A 19544-nucleotide genomic window follows, 5' to 3' on the forward strand; every position below is an offset into this window, starting at 1 on the left:
CCCTCTGGTTTAGGGCTTATGCAAGGGCCAGTACCTCCTTAGATACAGGATTGATTCAATCACTGGTCAGAACTCAATCTCCATCTCTACTCCTTCTCTTCTCCCAGGAGGTCGGGGCCTCCGAGAGGCCCTCATTAGCATAAACTCAAGTGCGGCGGAAAGGAGCTTATTATAAAGAACAACAGATGCTCCTCTATCAGGGAATTTCAAAGGTTTTACAAGCTCCGTGCCAGGAACTGGGGGCAGAGACCAAATACGCATTTCCTATTATGTCACAGGGGGAGAACCGACAGCTTCGGTGTCTTCTCCCCACAGGGACTCCCACGCGGCGCAGTCACTGGTGACAGTCGGGAATGGGGGCTTCCTGCCCCGGGAGGTGGCCGGGAGGGGAGCCACTGGGGCAGTTTGGGTCTGACCCCAGGGCTTCTTCACGCTGTGGGCAGCAGCACGCTAACGGACCCCTGGGTCCTGGAGCGGGGCTGAGGAGCTGGCCAGCCCACACCCAGCACAGCAGGGCAGCCGTGGGAAGGCCCCGGGTGGCAACAGGCTCCCTGCAGCCTAACTGGAGCTGCAGGATGATGGAGCTCTCCAGAGTGCTTTATGAGCCACTTAACCAACCCGCAACCCGGTCGTCCGAGCACAGCAGACATAATGGCAGTGTTTACACATAAAAACGGCAAAAGCTGTTTTACTAGCGGCTTTCAGAGTCTCCATAGCAGCTGTTTGGTAGCTTCCTGCAAATTGCAGCAACAAAGTCCACGAGTGGAATGATGGGGCACTAAACGACCCTGAAAAGTAATCAAAGACCATTACCATCCAACACTCTGCCAGCAGCCGGGGAGGTGGCCACAGTCGGAAGAAAAATCCTCTCTGCCCACGCCGCCGAAGCCCTACTCCTAATCCCCGCTCAACCCGTGTGCCAGGCTGCCGCGCCTCATCTGTTACTTGCTCGGCGAACGTAAATTACTGTTTTTTACATTTTAATCTTTACCCAGAGAAACACAGCAGCTTACCTTTCCATTTCATATTCTTTCATTCCCACTTTTACAGCCTTCATTACCTGGAGGATGGATATTAAGCAAAGACATTTGTATTAAGGAGATAAGTAACACCACCTTATACATAATGTATAGCATTTTTTCAAAAGAATCTCTTCTTTAAAAAAAAAAAAAGAATGATACACGCACACAGTGGTGCAGAAATGTGACAAATTAGAACTTTTTTAAAGCTCCAAAGTCATACAGTTTATTTAAACCACTCCGGAGCACTTCTGTTCAGAAGTCGATAAACACCTTGGGAGGCAAGTGAAGATTTAGCCAAGACGTGTTTGGTGAATACTTAATGCTCAGAAGCCTATGACAACTATCCTAAGAGGTTTCCTTCCTTATAAAACACAGAGAAAATGAACTCGGAGAAGAGATTGTGTTGCCCCCAATGACCCCCATCTGTCTCCTGACGCAACACTGCAATGTCAGTAAGCAGGTACTGGGCTATCCCAGTGGCCTGGACCCATTTCAAAAAATAAACGTCCTTATTTGCTTCTGCTCCTCAGGTAAAGTGGGAAGGTTTGGGAAAGAACCAGGTGAGGGTGTTTTCAAAACCTGGGTGATAGTAATAAACGTGCTTGAATCTTGGTTAAGGACCACAGATTCTTTCAAAGGAACTGGGACTGCCAGAACGCGAGGAGGGAAAGCTCTACTGTCCTGTAAGTCGGGACTTCTTGCTGGGAAGTTCCCTGAGGGTGGGTACCTTAAGGTGAGGACAGGCCTTCCCTGCCCTGTCCCCGCTGGGGAACAGTAAACAACCAGCACTGTATCTTGGGTCTGCAGTGACACTTCCTGCCGGCTGGGGACCAGCGCCCCCCCGAGACTGTCCACCTCGACACCGCCGTCTTGCCCTACACAGAGCAATGCTGCTTCCCCAGCCCACCCAGAACGGCAGGTCCAGTGAGCCAGCGCCCAGCTTACCTCCTGGTGGGCCTCGCTGGAAATTTTATTGGTGTAGCGCAAAACCTCCAGCTCCATGTCTGTCTTGAAGACCCGGCTGCAGAAAGGAGAAAAACGAAGCAGCAAGTCAGCGACTTCCAGCAGGAGCTGGCAGACACCTCCAGGGAAACCTCCACACCCTGCACAGCCTGGGAAGGAGCCCAGGGCTGCAGATGGGCCGCCTGAGCAGAGGATGGGGGCAGGATGGGCCCCCAAGCCCCGGGAGTGATGAGCTACACTAAGCATGGCCCATCCCAACCCAACGCCAGCCTCAGGAGTGCAGGCTGTTTCCAGTTACAAGATCGGGAAGCCGCTGTGGGTGGCAGAAACCCAGATTCTGTAGCCGGACACACGGTGCCTCACTGAGACTCAGTTTCCTCATCCACTAAATGGGGATACAATCCACATGGCAAGGCTGCTGGACCTCAATCTTAAGTGTGCTGACTCCCAGGGCTCTGCCCAGATGGCTGAAGAGTTCTCCCATTTCCCCCCACCACACCCACCTGTCCAGGCAGCCTTGGAAAGTGACTCAGGCCCCCTGCGTGAGATAGGGTCAAGCTGGGAATGGGGACGGAGCGGCGCAGCCAACAGACCCTGCCATCCTTTCAAGGCTCCGCTGTACCTCCTGCCAGCTGGACTCCAGGCGGGTACTGGGGTCCTCACAATAAGCTCATGTTAATTTGCCCAGAATTGGTTAGGTTTCTGGTCCTTGCAATCAATCTCAACCCCAAGGAAGCCTCCCGTAGAGAAGCTAAATAAATATTCTTTTTCTACTTCTACCCATTTCAAATAAGCACCTCCAGCTCACGGCATGTAAGTGGCAGTGGGCCCAGTCCTCAAGCGCATGGAGTCCTCAGTGAATCCCTCATGGCTGATGCTGCTCCCTTTGTGAAGGTGACCTGCCTTCACCAAAGCCCCCTCAAGATCGGCAAAGCGGAGTGTCACGATGGCAGATCAGCGCCTGCCCCTCCGTCCACAGCGCACCCCTCGTCCAGCCACTGTCTACCTCTGAGGCCTGACGGTCCTGAGCCAGCCTCAGACGAGGCGTCTGAGGATGGCAGGGAAGGCGCTCCCACCTGCACCAGAGGCAGCTATGATGCCCACGTGGGACAGCCAGCCATTCGTCGCTGGGAGGGGAGGAAGGCATCGTACAGCACAGGGACACCTTCCAGGGGATGTAGGAAAGACAAAGCCCCAATCCACTGAGCCTGTCTCCAGATGAACATGCCTTCTCTTTTCTGGGGCAGACCCTGAAGCCTAAGTTTGCTCTTTACCATCATAAAGGTGCTCTGGCTCCACCTCGAGGCGCTGGGAGCAGTTCTACCCCCCAGAGGGTGTGGTCCAAATCCACTCACAGATAACCTGGCGGCCCCTGACGCTTCCTTCCTGCCCTGCTCGGCACCAGCCCAAGGATCTGTGAGCTGGGAGCGGGTCTCTATTCTCCGACGCGGTGACGGTGACGACCAGAGTGACAACACAGGTGGGAACCAGGCCCAGGCTACAACCGCCTCTGACCCCCTGCCTCTCTCTTCAGCCTAGAGCCCTGCTCCAGCCCTCTAGCCACCACTCCAGCCAACACTTTAGACCCCCTAGGACTTGTGCCCTTCGATCCACACAGGCTCGGCCGAACGCCCGCAAGGGATGAACCAAAGCCCAGGCCTGTGTGTGCAGGACACGGGGGCTGAGGGGGAAAGCACTCAGCTGGGCGGACGGCACAGCAAGCTGCCACCTGCCTCCACACACCCCAGCTCTGCCGGGAGTCACAGGGGGAGCGTGCAGGCTCCTCTCAACTTCCTCCACCCCGGGGCCCTCCCAGGGCTCCCTGTCACATGAACGAACTCATCCCCTACTTCCTGGAGAACACAGAAGCCAGCAGGTGGGTGTACTCTCACCTCTTCTCCAAACTCCCAAGCCTTCCCCACCCCCATCCTCCTCTCCCTCCCCGCCTACGAGGGAAGGGGTGCCCTCTTGTCAGTGAGGCTCAGCCCCCCAACACACACACATGGGCTCAGATCCCAGCCCCCAAGCGCCTCTGTGCACCTGCCACTCTCACTGGAAGCTCCATGACCACTCACCTCCCCGTGCAGCCAAGCCTTCCCCCCACCACCCAGCCGCGTCTCCAGAAAGGACACCCTGACAGTCCTTGCCTCCGGAGAGGAGGGAGAGCAGCTTTTACGAACCTCCTCCCCATCTTCTCACTAACCCTCTCCCCTCCCCTCTTCTCCCTTCAGCCCCTGCCACTCTGCCAGCACTGCCTCACCAACAACCCCCGGGGTGCCAAACCCAGAGGCATTCCATGGCCTCCCGCGACGCCTGCCTCTGCTGGCACGTGCTTGGCTGCTTCCCCTCCTCCAGCTCTGACAGGCCCTCCCCTCCCTGCCCCCCAGCCTTGCCGCTGCACCTGCCCCCAAAGCCCCAGCTCCGGCACAGGCCTCTCAGCTGCGTCGCACCTGCAGGACCCCCCCAGGCACCTCCAGCTCAGCAGGACAGAGACTCCCACCCATCCGCAGGCTCCCATCTCCAGCCACACCTCCCCACCTCCCACTGCTTAATGCAGACACCTGGGCACCTCCCTCTCGTCCGTCCGTCACTCCCACATCCAACCGACGACCAAGGGCGGCAATTCCACCTCCGCAACCTCTCACGCCTCCCCTTTCTCTCCCTCCGTCCAGACCCCACTCTCTCCAGCCTGGACATCCTCTCCTGGCTCTTCTGGCCTCCAGCCCTGTCTGCTCCCCAACCACAGCTGTGGCTCTTCGGGCAATGCAAACGAGACCAGGCTTCCCTGGCTTCAAACCTTTAGTAGCCTCTAGATGTCGTCCAGATGAAGTTAAAACTCTATCCAGCAGCCAGGAGGCTCTCTAGGCCACACCCTACCTGTCTCCACCACGTACCCCCTCACCCCCGACAGAGACTCCTCTGCCTGGAACCGGCTCCTGCACATTCATCCTCTAGCCCCTTTCTCAGAAAGCAGGGAAGGGATCCCTCCAGCCCCCTACCAGGCTAAATCCCTCCCTCTATTCCCTGGGCAGTCTATGTGAATCCTCAGTAAGCTATCACGCTTGTAATTTCCTTTTCATTTAAGTCTCCCCCTAAAAGCCCACAGCCCTGGGGGGCAGCGTCCCAGGGCTAGAACACTGACTGGCCCAGAGCAGACACACCGTAACTACGGGTTAGGAACAGTACCTGGGCATGGCAGCAAAGCTGGGAAACACCTTACTTCCAACCAGGAGACAGAATGGTTCATCTCAAAAAGAAAAGGAGGCCTCCTCCACCCCGCCCTCCCTGGGTTGTTCACCAGGTCATCGTGGGATGTCGCACAGCCTGGCAGGCCCCGGTCAGGACAGGGCGTGGGGAACAGCCTCCCCAGGCCTCAGCAGTCCAAACTCCCACCACCACTGCCTCACCCCCAGCCACAAAGGCAGGAAGAGGCAGCCCCAGCCGCAGAAGCCCACTCCACAGGCTCTCCACTCACCTCCTCCCTGCCCCATAGGCACCCTCAGTCTTGAAAAGAGCCGGGAGAAAGACTCCATCAGGGCTTCCCTGGTGGCGCAGTGGTTGAGAGTCCGCCTGCCGATGCAGGGGACACAGGTTCATGCCCCGGTCCGGGAAGATCCCACATGCCGCGGAGCGGCTGGGCCCGTGCGCCGTGGCCGGACCATGCTCCCTGCCTATCAGAGATGATCAGCATGTTGGGCCACCAAGGCCCAGAGTCCTGCTTTCTTTCCTAATTTCACTTTGGGGAAGATGACAAACTAGGCCTCTAGCTGGTTGCCTCAGGACTTACTTTTTTTAGTCATGTTAAAAAAAAAAGAAGAAAAAATCTAACTGAACCAGGGCAAAGGCAGTTCTCCAGTGAAGCCGGCCTGGCTGAGCACTGGCGTGGCCCAGTTGAACCCAAGCCTTAAGGGCCCTGAAAGTAAAGGCTGCTGTGTGCCGGCTCACCCAACCGTCCACAGGGCACCCTGGGGCTGAAGTCTCGCCCCAGTGCCAGGCGTCCCTGCCTGGCCCCGTTATCTCCACAACACAAGCACCAGAAACCGTTTTTAAGATCACAGCAGAAAACAGTAAGACTTTCCGGCATTCTGCACAGTTTCTCCTCATCTGCAGGAAGAATTCACCGCCCTGAATCTGAGGAGGCTATTTCCTTTACTCCCAAGCACAAAAAGGCACGGTAGGGGGATTCTGCTGCGGTGCAGCCTCTGTAGGCCCAGTCGCCTTGGAGTGAGGGATTCTGGGTGTCACACTCAGCCCCCGCTTTGTCCAGCCCAAGGACATGTGGGGTGGTGGTTAGAAATATCATCTGCAAGGCTTCTATCCCCAGGGGAGGACGAAGGTCACCTCCTCCAGGAAGCATCAGAGGACCAAGGCTCAGGACAGGACAGCACTGATGCCACTTAAGACGTCTGCACAGGATTCCCCTGGTGGTGCAGTGGTTAAGAATCCACCTGCCAATGCAGGGGACACGGGTTTGAGCCCTCGTCTGGGAAGCAGCTAAGCCCACGAGCCACAACTACTGGGCCCACGTGCCACAATTACTGAAGCCTGCCCGCCTAGAGCCCGTGCTCCGCAACAAGAGAAGCAACCACAATGAGAAGCCCCTGCACTGCAATGAAGAGTAGCCTCTGCTCGCCACAACCAGAGAAAGCCCGTGCGCAGCAACAGAGACCCAAAACAGCCAAAAATAAAAAGTAATTAATTAAAAAAAAAAAGACATCTGGGCAGAAGGCAACTCAGGCTCTTCCGGCAGCAAGAGGAGGTGCCCGACGTGTGCAGGAGATGAAAGCACTGAGGCAGGGTCCCCAGCTCGTGGCCAGGCCTGTGAGCATCACCACATCAAGGGGGCTGCTCAGGGAGAAAGGCAGCACCACGGGCAGGGGGGCGGGGGTGAAGGCACAGAGTCCCCTGCTACTGGCCTGAAATGACAAAGACTGGACCAAGCTGAGATTCATGTGTGCAATCTTTTTCTTCCTGAAATATTCACAGGTCACAAAACTGCCTCTGGGCACTAAATGAAGGATTAAGGCATCAATTAAGTGAGGTCTGAATGCTCCACTGATTAAAGTAGTAGCAAGACAGGATGAAGTATTTCCAGAATCAGTCTCTAGGCACCAAAGTGCCACAGTGTTGCACAAAACCCGTTTGAAGGGACAGGAATCCATCTCTCCCGGAGATGAACGTGCAGGGGCTTCTGCGGGAGAGGAGTGCGGGAATTCCATACCGCATGACCCCCACGGCCGTTCCTTCCCTACCCCGTGAGCCAGGGATTCAAAGGGTAAAATCCCAGCACAACAGAAGGGACAGAAAGGAAAGAGCTGGTTGGAACTACATATCCTCGGGAAGCTCAATCCATAGGTCCTCTCAGAGAAACCAGGGCCAGGAAGAAAACCGTGGTTCAGCCCGTGGTAAGCTGAGTGTGCCTGAGACCTGACCGGGGCCAGGCAGTCGTGAGCCACGTGCAGGGAGAGCTGGGACCAGGGCCTGACTGTTCCCACATCCTGGGTCCAGCCTCCCGGTGCACAGTAAGCCAGGTTCTCCCCACTACTCTCAGGTCCCCACTTTCCACTTGGCTTTCTCGTTGACTTAGGGTTAAATGCCTGTTCACCGGGAGACAAAGACAGCAAGCCTACTGGAACACTTTTCATATACACACCAAGAATCTTAGTCATCATCTAGGTACCTTTTCTAATTTGGGACACATTACCTAGGATGCAGGATCCTGGTGCGTGTCTGCCCCAAATCATCTACCCCTCACCGTCTCCCATGCACAGAAAGGCAGGGGAACGGAAATAGACAGCTTACCTCGCTGCCTGATGAATACACGCAGGCCACCTCCGCCCCGTGTACCTAACAGCTCTAACCCTGGCATGACACCGACTCAAGTTAACACGGCCTCACTTAAAACCCGAGAAGGCGCGTGGCAACGGCTGACGTGCTTGCTTTTCTGTGAGGCTTCCAGAGGTGCTTAACTGAAATCCACAGTGCCGAGCTATTAGACAGCACAGAGGTATCTCCTTTTATTTCCTACCCCACCTTCAGATCAATTTAATCATCTGCTGAACAGGAATGCAGAACCACAGACTAAATTATGGAAGTGAGATACGCCTGCTCTTATTAAGTTTCAACTTTTGACCTCCACGTTCAAACTGCAAGACCTAGCACAAGGAAAGAAATGATCAGCTATGATCTCATGTTTGTGGGGAAGAAGAGTAGGATTAGAGAGGAATTTACAGAAAATCAGAAAGGTACTGCTTGAGAGAATGGAAAACAATAAAGCCGTCACCGAAAGGAAATGAATGACACCCAAACACAAATGAGAAGTGAAGCTTCCCCTGTGCTGGGAGAGGCTGCCTGTGGCCTCCTAATCAGACAGGCTCTGGGAAGGATCCCAAACCCCCAGCTCAGCCGCTACCTGGGAGCTGGGGTACGTGTGCGTGGCAGGGCGCCGTGCCGGGGAGGCTTAGCTGCACGTCCCCAGGCCCTCCACCCCACCACACCCTGGCCTCCACGAGATCTCTTCTGTGGGTTCTGAGCAGGTTGGATGGCCAAGAATGAACCGAGAGAGAGGCTGACACGCAGGCAGCACCCCCCACTCCTCAGGGTACTCCTCAGAGCCACATGGGGCAGCATCAGAGCCTGGAACCATTGGCCTGGGCTCAGCTCCTGGCTTTTTCTTGGTCAAATCACTTTCCTGTGCCTCAGTTTGCTCACCTGTAACATGGGGATAATCAGAGTCCTACCTTATAACATAAATAAAATACCTCTTTAAATAAGGTGACGTGTGTCAAGTGCTTAGCATAGCACCTTGCATAAAGGAAGTCTCAAAAGGTGACAGCATGATTACTAGGATGTGCTGTCACTTGACTTCTGCTCTCACTCAATCCTTGAGCCATCCACCAAGGGGGACCACGACCACTCTGCAGGTGTGGAAACTGAGGCTTGCTGTTATACACTGAACACTGCGTTGCCCCCAAATTCACAGGTTGATACCTATCCCCAGTGTGATAGTATCTGGAGGCAGGATCTTTGGGGGGTGCTTAGGTCATGAGGGTGGAACCCTCATGAATGGGATTGGTACCCTTATAAAAGAGACCCTAGAGAATTCCCTCACCCCTTCTGCCATCTGAGGACACAGAAAGAAGACGGCCGTCTATGAACCAGAAGGTGGGTCCTCACCTTGGCCTTGGACCTCCCAGCCTCCAGAACTGTGAGAAATGAATTTCTGCCACTCACAAGCCACCCGCTCTATGGTAATTGTTGGGCAGCATGAATCTTCACGTCCATGCTGTGAGTTAGGCATTACTACGTCCCCATTTTATAGATGAAGAAGCTGAGGCTCAGAGAAGTTAAGTGACTTCCCGAGGTGGGTGGGCTGGGGTGAGAATTCGGATATGCCCAACTGGATAGTTTTTCCATTACCCCAGGTAACTTCTCTCCACGGGCCGAGAGGGGGGCGTTGGAAAAAGCATCCAGGACAGGGGCCCAAAGATACATCGATGAGCCATAATTTAATACCATGGAAACCGAGTCTCTCCTGTAAATGAGGGGCCTGGCCGCCATTCCACCCAGAATCCTTCCTTCAGTCCCCAGAGGAGGGCGATGACGGTGACTCACGTGGCTCCCACCGAGAATGACGGCAGTCACTACAGAGGCCAGAACACACGCTGCTAAAACACACCCCTGAGGCAGTAAGGACAATGTGACATTTCTAAAATAGTTCTACTGCCATCAAATGCCAAATAAGTCCTTTCTGCTGCCGGCTTTAATAAAACTGGGAAGTATCTTATTAACGCAGAATCTACCTCAGCGCCTTGGAAATGTCACCAGAATTAAAGCATGCTCGTCCCAAAGTGACGAACTAATGGCTTGTCCCTCAGGAGATGCTGGGGTGCACAACCCAGCCCTGGTCTCCAAAGCACTCAGAATGTAAGCGGCCACAAGGGATGCCACATCTGGGACACAGGTGGACGCGGTCCCTGAGTATCCAGGGTTTATTCTTCTGCCAGCTGGGGGCTATGGAAGGGCCAGGCATTTGTTACTTCATCAAAACAAGAAGAGGTGGCTGTGAACTGGAAGGACACAAGCCCCCACGCTCACAGTGTGCGGCCAGGATGGGCACCGGGCCAGGGCTGCCGACAGAGCTGCTGGCCCGCCCACCCTCCAGCTCTCGCAAGGGTCAGTATCGATGCCTGTCGACAGCCCTCAGATCTTCGCCTCTGGCCCAGCCTCTCTCCCGCCGGCACCTGCCTCAAACTCAACACATCACAGCAGTCCCTCACCTGCCAGAGCACCTGCCCCATCTTGGTGACATACCACCCAGCTGTTCAGGACAAAACCCCAGAGTCACATTCAACTCCACCCTTCACTCAGGCATCAAGGCCGGTTCCTCCCAGCAGCGTTCCCCTTGACTGCCCCTCACTCTCAACTCCGTCACCTACCCCTCCACGGCCACCTGGACCCTGCAGCAGCCTCCTAACTGGCAGCCTGCTCCCACTCCTGCCCCACAGCTTTAAAAAACGCTAACCTGGGCTTCCCTGGTGGCTCAGTGGTTAAGAATCTGCCTGCCAATGCAGGCGACATGGGTTCAAGCCCTGGCCCTGGAAGATCCCACATGCCGCGGAGCAACTAAGCCCACGCGCCACAACTACCGAACCCACATGCCACAACTAGTGAAGCCCATGCGCCTAGAGCCCATGCTCCACAAGAGAAGCCACAACAATGAGAAGCCCGCGCACCACAACGAAGAGTAGCCCCCGCTTTCCGCAACTAGAGAAAGCCCGTGCGCAGCAACGAAGACCCAACAAAGCCAAACATTTTTAAAAAACAAAAAACAACAACAAAAAAGCAAGCCTGATCCTACCATTCTCCTGCCTAAATCCTTGAAGGTTTCCCCTGGTTCCCATTTCTCTCAAGACAAAGTCCAGGCAGACACCACGGCCCACCCGGCCCCTGCCTGTCTCTCTAACCAAACTCAGGGGCCACTTCCGCAGCGTGTGGCTCTAGTCTGGCCACACAAAGCCACCACCCTTTCTTGTCTCCAGCCTTTGAACAAGTGGCCCCTTGGCCTGGATCACACTCTCCTTCTCCCCTCTCTGCGCTTCCCCCAAACTCAACGGCTGACTCATCCTCGTCCTCAGGCCACAGTGTTCCCAAGTGCTTCAAGACAGGTGAGCAAGGTCTCCCAACTAGACAGGGAACCTGACGCATGGCCTTAGGATCAGATGTGAGGAGTCCACACGCCTCCCAGTCAGGGGATGACACAACCAAAGCCCTGCCTCTCCGCTCTCCTACATTCAGAATAAGTGCAGCCATACAACAAATAAAACACGTTTTAGTGCTATAAAAGAGCAACTCGAGGGCTTCCCTGGTGGCGCAGTGGTTAAGAATCCGCCTGCCAACGCAGGGGACACGGGTTCGAGCCCTGGTCCGGGAAGATCCCACATGCTGCAGAGCAACTAAGCCCGTGCGCCACAACTACTGAGCCCGCGCTCTAGAGCCCGCGAGCCACAACTACTGAGCCCGTGCGCCACAACTACTGAAGCCCGCGCACCTAGAGCCTGTGCTCTGCAATAAGAGAAGCCACCACAATGAGGAGCCCGCGCACCTCAACGAAGAGTAGCCCCCGCTCGCCACAACTAGACAAGCCCGTGTGCAGCAACGAAGACCCAACGCAGACAAAAATAAATCAATAAAATAAATACATTTTATAAATAAATAAGTTAAAAAAACCCAAACAACTCGATGGCTTAGGAAGAAAACTGGCAGCACATCGGTGGAGGGTCTCTTCAAGGGCCCACAGAGGCACCTCGCCCTGCTGCGAACCAGCAGAAAACACACTGCAGGCAGGGCTATCAGTACCAGCAGAAAAAGAGAGCAGGCAACATAAGACACGTAAAAAGGATGCCAACTAGTCGTGACATATGCGTGACATGAGGAAAACATGTTTACCTTTCTGGCAATAGGATCATGTATGATGTTTATTTTTATTCTTTTTCACTATCTACTTTAACTGAGCTATATACGTTTGGCTCATTTATGGTAAGATTTCTTTTAAAAATTCCTAAAGAAAAAGAGAAATTTAACTGACATTCGAGTGACGTGTGCCCTTTTGGAAAAACAGACCAACTGACAAACAAAAAATACAAAACAGAAGAGGCTGAGAGAAGAGTTCTAGGGACCAGCTTGTCTGAGGGGCTCTCGGAGAGGGAGTGGGCGGGAACAGCAGGGTCTCTCACCTTCCTGGGCTGAGCTCAACAAACAGCCACAAGCCATACTCACCATTCCACAATCTCCGGATGAAGAATGGTGTTGTTGACATTGAACCTACAGAAAGAAAACAAGGCAAGTCCATTAGTTCCATGGTCTATCATCTCCCAGCAAGAAATACTTCATTCGAGACATACCAAGAGAAAGCCTGACCAAGAGAACTTTAACTTCATGACTCCCTGGACAATAGAAGGCCTGCTGCTGCTCACGTCCTGCAGCAGACTTGGCAGTCCAGGCCATGTCCTCCAGGTGTAGTCAGCTGGAGAACAAGCTGCTTGGCTGCAAAACGTCACCCTCCACCCTCGCTAGGCAGACAGCATAGCCTCTTCCATCAAGTGTACCAACATATACATAATAGGAGTCCCAGAAGAAAAGGAGAGAGCTAATGGAGCAGAAGAATATTTGAAAATAGAATGGCCAGAAACTTTGCCGATTTAATGAAAAACATCAATGTAAACATCCATAAAGCTCAACGAACTCCAAGGGGGATAAACTCAAAAGAGATCCACACCCAGACACATAATCAAACTGTCAAAAGAAAACCTTAAAAGCAGTAAGAGAAAATCAATTCATCACATGCAAAGGATCTTCAGTAAGATTAATGGCTGATTTCTCATCAGAAACTACAGAGGCCAGAAGGCAGAATACGGGATGACATATTCCAATTGCTAAAAGAAAACCATCTGTCAACGAAGATTCCATATGCAGCAAAGCTATGCTTCATAAATGAAAGAGAAATTAAAACAGTACCAGATAAACAAAAACTGAGAGAATTCATCACTAGAAGACCTAGCTTATAAGAAATACTAAAAGGAATCTTTCAGACTATAGTGAAAGGAGTTTCTAGAGAGTAACTAGGATCCATATAAGGAGAAAAAGGGGCACTGGTAAAGGTAATTACGTAGGCAAGTACGGAAACAGTGTAAATGTATTCTTTGTTTGTAAGTCCTATCTGATTTAAAAGATAACTGCATAAAGCAATAATTATAATGATAAACCTGTGTAGGTCACTGCAAAATGTATAAAGATGCAATCTGTATGCAATAACAGCACAAAGGAAGGGAGCATAATTTCTGTGTACCATTGAAATCAACTGATATTAATGCGAACTAGATTATTACAAGTTTAAGAAGTCATTTGTAATTCTCTGGGTAACCACTAAGAAAACTAAAATATACAGAAAATGAAATAAAAAAGGAATCAAAACTGTATACTGCAAAAAAGTCAATTAAACACAAAAGAAGGGAGTAATGGAGAAACTGAGGAACAAAAACAATACATGACACAGAAAACTAATAACAAAATGGCAGAAAAAAGGTCTTCCTTATCAGTAATTATGTTAGATGTAAATGGATTAAATTTTCCAATTAAAAGACAAGGATTGGGCTTCCCTGGTGGCACAGTGGTTGAGAGTCCGCCTGCCTATGCAGGGGACATGGGTTCATGCCCCGGTCCAGGAAGATCCCACGTGCCACAGAGTGGCTGGGCCCATGAGCCATGGCCACTGAGCCTTCGTGTCCAGAGACTGTGCTCCGCAACGGGAGAGACCACAACAGTGAAAGGCCCGCGTACCGCAAAAAAAAAAAAAAGACAAGGATTGGCAGAATAGATGGATAAAAAAAGATTCAACCATATGCTCTAAAGAGACACTTTAGGGCTTCCCTGGTGGCGCAGTGGTTGAGCATCCACCTGCCGATGCAGGGGACACGGGTTCGTGCCCCGGTCTGGGAAGATCCCACGTGCCGCGGAGTGGCTGGGCCTGTGAGCCGTGGCCGCTGGGCCTGCGCATCCGGAGCCTGTGCTCCGCAACGGGAGAGGCCACAGCAGTGAGAGGCCTGCGTACCGCAAAAAAAAAAAAGAGAGACACTTTAGACTCAAAGACACAAGATGAAAGTGAAAGGATGGGAAAAGATATATTATGCAAACAGAAACCAATATATCCATAGACTGGAATATTTCTCAGCCATAAAAATGACCAAAGTACTGATTCATGCTACAACATGGATGAATTTTGAAAACACAGTTAGTGAATGAAGCCACATATAAAAGGCCACATACTGCATGACTCCATTTACATCAAATGCTAAAGTAGGCAAATCCCTAGACAGAAAATAGATTAGTGGTGGCCAAGGGAATGACTGCTAATGGGTACAGGGTTTCTTCTTGGGTGATGAAAATATTCTAAAATTGATTGTGATGATGACTGCACAAACCTATAGACATACAAAAAGGCATTTTAGTTGTACAGTTTAAGTGGGTCAGTTGTATAAGGCATGTGAATTATATTCTGACAAAGCTGTTTTTAAAAACTTACTGAATTATACACATAATGAATTTCATTGTATATAAATTTTATTCTAATAAAATTGATTTATAAAAATTGACAGAAACGAGAAACAGATAAATCGACAAGCATAGTTTCAGATTTTCACATACCTCTTCTGATGACAGAACAAGCAAACAGAGAAATCAGTAAAGTTGCAGAAGATACAAACAATACAATTAACCAACTTAATTTTATTGACATATACAGAACACTACAGCCAACAACTGCAGACTACGTGCTCTCTAAGTATACATGAAACACTTATCATGAAACAATATCATATGTTGGAAGTTTCAACAAATTTCAAAGGGTTGAAATACAGAGAATATTCATTGATTACCGTAGAATTAAACTAGAAATCAGTAACAGAAAAATATAAAATCCAAAATTGTTTGGGAATTAAGCAATAAACTTCTAAATACCTACAGTTCAAAGAAGAGAAAATAATAAAATCAGAAAATAAAACCATGAAATATCGTAACTGGTGAAATGCCGCTAAAGCAGTGCTTAGAGGAAAATTTATAGCTCTAAAGGTAGGCAGTAGAAAAGAACATTGAAAATCAATGATCTAAACTTCCATCCCGGGACATCCCTGCTGGCGCAGTGGTTAAGAATCCACCTGCCAATGCAGGGAACACAGGTTCGACCCCTGGTCCAGGAAGAGCCCACATGCCACAGAGCTACTGGGCCCACGTGCCGCAACTACCGAAGCCTGCATGACGCAACTACTGAGCCTGCATGCTGCAACTACTGAAGCCCACGCACCTAGAGCCCGTGCTCCGCAACAAGAGAAGTCACTGCAATGAGAAGCCCATGCACCACAAGGAAGAGCGGGCCCCCGCTTGGCGCAAGTAGAGAAAGCCCATGTGCAGCAACGAAGACCCAACGCAGCCAAATAAATAAATAAATAAAAATAAACTTCCATCCCAGAAATATCTTTCTTCTTTCTCAATGAACTAGAGAAAGAACAAATAAAACCTAAAGAGATTAGAACATTTTTAAAGCAAAAGATCAATGAAATAAAAAGCAAACATACAACAGAGACAAATCTACAAAGCCAAAAGTTCTTTGATAAGATGAACATAACTGAAAAGGGAACCCAGGAGACAAAAGGATCAGGTTGGGGCACATCCCTGACACTTCTGTCATGCGTGACTCAGAGCTCAAGCTATCAGTGAGACAGCTAGGTAAGCGCCATGTGGCCCAGCACAATGTATGGGCCTCAGCAGAGAAGCCTTGGGAAGCCTTCAATCCTCAGGATTCTGAGCCCTGCTCTATCTCAAGCCAGGATATCACACAGGGCATACAGGATTGTGACCCACCAGGAATCCTCCATGGCCTCACTGATGGGTGTTTGAAAACACCTATCTAATGCTGTCGTTGTGCAGCTGGTACCCCCACTTCTGGCTGAAGGAGGGACAAGGACGAGGAGAGGGAAGGAGGTATTAGCAGGCTGAAAGGATTCCAGATCTTCAAAGCTTTCGGGATCCCTAACTATAAAAATAAGACTACTAAATTCAAAGTCTACCAAAGTGTTGTAGAATCAAGCCCTACTTGTGAAATATCAAAGAGATCACAGAGAGCCAACCTGGCTCAGAGTGAAGAACAGAGCAGGAGATGACATAAATAAAGACGGCAATATAGACCGTCTCCCATTCTGCCAAATATCACTTTGACGCTAGGAAAAGCAATGGCCTATCTCCTCAAAAGCCAAACACGCCAGTAAAATCTCACGTTACAAAACATACGTACATACACACACATGCACACACACACACAAACAGCAAGGTGACCAGGCACAAAGACAAAGATGCAAACACACAGACACACACAGAGACAGGCATACGCTTAGAAAAGAGGCGCAGGCAGACACACACAGATGTATATTCATGGACACAGGCAAATACATGCACACACACACACAAAGGCATAAACATGGACTAACACCCAAATATACACACAAACAGAAACACACAGACTCACACAAATGCACATTCAGACAGAGAAACACCCTCAGACACACACATAAGAGTCCAAAAGACATTCACGGCCATGTCAGTGGTTTAACTCAGGTAACGAAATTTGAACATTCCTTGCTTTCGCCTCTGTGCTAGTTAGAGCTTTCTATACCGAGCATGTAATAATTGTGTAAAAACAACAACAAAGCCCACCAGAGCCCATGAAGGTGGGCAATGTCCTGGGAGCTGAGGGTACCTCCCTGGTGGGCTCTAGCTGTGGGCTGGGTGATAGACAGTGAGTAGTGAGAGCCCAGCCAGCCCTGCTCCAGCCCCCGGGCTCCTCCCTGCAGTTTCTAACTGGAAGATGGAGAACAGGTCCCAGAAGGCCCCCACTCCACCCACACTGGGGGCTGGGGCGGGTTCTCGTCTCTTCAGGAGACTCGGAGATTCCATGAGCCATAATCAGAACCTCAAACCAACCTGTTAACTTGATACATAAGTTAACAGTAACCGGAAAGCCACTGGTCCCCATACCACAGACTGGCATTTTATTGTAACTGTCGAGTTTTAATAATGTCCCTCTACTTCTTGGGTTTGAAAATTCACATCCCTGAACATTAATATTCCTGCATTAATAACCCCCAAATTCAGCAATTTCATACTTAACTGCTTATTTAAATGGAATTAATTTGTAACCAATCATCGTCAAATATGCAAGGCAATTTAAGTAAATGCCACAAGATAAGAAATGTGCTTATCCTGAAAAACCAGCTAATGTAAAACAGCGACCATATTTCTCCGTCAGACAACGGCGTGAAACAGAGCGCTCTCTACTCGCTGCCCCCACCCAGGGCTCCTGGGCAGTCTGCCTGCCTTGGACGGAACTGCCTCAGGCCAAGAAGGCGGCCCATAGGCCACCTGGCCCCCCACAGATAATCTCTTTCCCTTCATAGCCAGGGTCTGTCCGTCTGTCTGTCTGAGGAAAACCTGCTCTCAAGTCTACCTCTCCTCTGATGCTAACGAAGACGAATCATGTCTGCCTCTGTGCCCAGGCTGCAGGACCCAGCTGCTCCAGGCAGCTGTGGTATGTGCCGCCCCCAGGAAGAAGGCGTCTTTCCTGTGCAGCTACCCTCTCCACAGACCAGCCCCGGCCCCGCCCTCACCAGCACCTGGCGACGAGCACCTGACCCTGTCCTCTGGCCAGAGCCCACCACAGGGCCTGCTCCTTCCACCCCTTCCCTGGGAGCTGTCCGGGCGCCAATCCCGCCATACAGGGAGCTGTGGCCGGGGCTGGAGTCAAACTCAGCACGAGGCCTACAGACTGTCCCCACCTGCTCCCTTCACCCCAGCATAATCACACCCTGGCTCCCCAGGGAGGACGAGGCCACACCCCTTGGTGAGCCCAGGGGCCCCTGGCCATGGGGAGATCCCAGTGCCTGTCTACCACCCCACCCCGCCTCTGCCTCCCTGCTCCCAGTCCCCTGCGACCCCACCACTGTGACACCTGGCCCACCCCCTGCCGTGGGCAGCAGGCGGCCTGGCCCTGATCTGGGAAGGCCAAGGGAGGTCTGAGGGCTCCCAGGACCAAAGCCACAGTCCCACCGAGGTGACAGGCCCAAAGCAGCCGACCCTGAGGAGCCACGTCTGGAGAGGTCACAGCTGGGTGGACAGGTGAGGCCACTGTTCCATCACAAGCTCCCTCCTGCCCCCAGGCCAAGGGATAAAGGTGGCCTGGGGCGGCCCATCAGGACAAACCGAGAGGCCAAAACCTGAACTTCTGCCAGACCAGGTCAGTGAAGGATCCAAGATGGGAGGTGTTGCAGAGAAGTTCAAAAGGGTCAAAAGCAAAAATTCCAGGAATAAGGCGCTTCATTAGGGCAGTGAGAAGCGGCCGAGGATAGAAGCAGCTGAGTGAGTATTAGAAAGTAGGACGACGGCAAGATTCATCTTGCATAGGAAACAGGCTATTATTATCCCTGCAAACAGCGGGAGGTGCTCACAGCTGGCAGGTGAATGCGGTCACTGAGCCGCAGCGGCTCTGGAGGACAAGGGCCTCTCCAGCCTGGCGCAGGGTCCGAAAAGTGGCAGAGCTGGGGTGGCTGGGCGACAGGGGGCTGAGCTGCACCCAGACCCCAGGAATACAGACACGACTTTCTGCAGGGAAGGCGCTGGCAGGGGGCCCGAGGTCAGTGGCCACAGTGCGCCGCAGGGTGCTGATGGGGGGGCGGTACCCAAATGGAGCAACCCCTAAGGGCAGAGCTACACAAAGGGTGCCACAGCGGGATATAAGGCCCAGAGCAGGTGTGAGGGGACAGGAGGAGAGGCAGTACCACAGAGGGGCCGGGGGACCCCAAGGCAGGGAGGGCTCTCACCTGCGATACTTCAGCCAAGTCAGAAAACTCAGCCTGCCACATGGGTGTGGAAACGAATCCCCCCAGCATGGGGGCAGGTGCTCAGCCCAGCAGCGAGGGGCCTGGGGAGCAGCTCACAGCCAGCCCCCGTCTGCACTGGACCATGGGTTGGAGAGGGCCAGCCGGGAGAGTGTGCAAAGTTAAGGCTCTCCAAAAACACTCCCAAGGTGGGGTGGGGTGTTGGCCAAGCACAGGCTCCTCTGGGCTCTTGGCACGGGCCACGGGGACTCAGGGAGCAGAAGGGCACAGAGGCTGGGGTCTGCTCAGTGGAGGGAGAGGTCAGTTCACAGTGGCACTCCTCCCGGGGGAGTGGGGACAAGGCCTCAACTTCCACTGCTCACAGAGAGTGATGATGCCCCTGGAGTCCCCCACCGCTCCCCCAGAAAACCTGGGCCCCGGGTGCTTGAGAAGGCGTTCTCTGCAGCAGAGACCTCGGCTGGGAGGTGGGGCAAGAAAGACCCCACAGCTCACTGACATCCAGGAGTCTTGTCATCGGACATCCTGAAGTCTGCTGGCCCACTACACAGCTGGGGAAACTGACGCTCAGAGGGGCACTGGGGCGTGATGGGGGCTTGCTCGGGGGCAACTGTTTATTAAG

General features: G+C 52.3%; 1 protein-coding gene across 1 annotated transcript in view; it reads right to left on the reverse strand.

Moving 5' to 3' along the window:
- Window positions 1–19544, reverse strand: part of PEPD (peptidase D) — a 114401-nt gene that overhangs the window by 67597 nt on the left and 27260 nt on the right. The window contains exons 7-9 of the mRNA XM_079907767.1: window positions 12264–12308; window positions 1968–2043; window positions 1014–1060 (exon numbers count right to left, since the gene is read on the reverse strand). Coding sequence (XP_079763893.1) covers window positions 1014–1060; window positions 1968–2043; window positions 12264–12308 — 168 coding nt within the window. The remainder of the gene's footprint in view (window positions 1–1013; window positions 1061–1967; window positions 2044–12263; window positions 12309–19544) is intronic.

The sequence above is a fragment of the Stenella coeruleoalba genome (genome assembly GCF_951394435.1).
Source record: "Stenella coeruleoalba genome assembly, chromosome: 20".
NCBI classification, from domain to species: domain Eukaryota; kingdom Metazoa; phylum Chordata; class Mammalia; order Artiodactyla; family Delphinidae; genus Stenella; species Stenella coeruleoalba.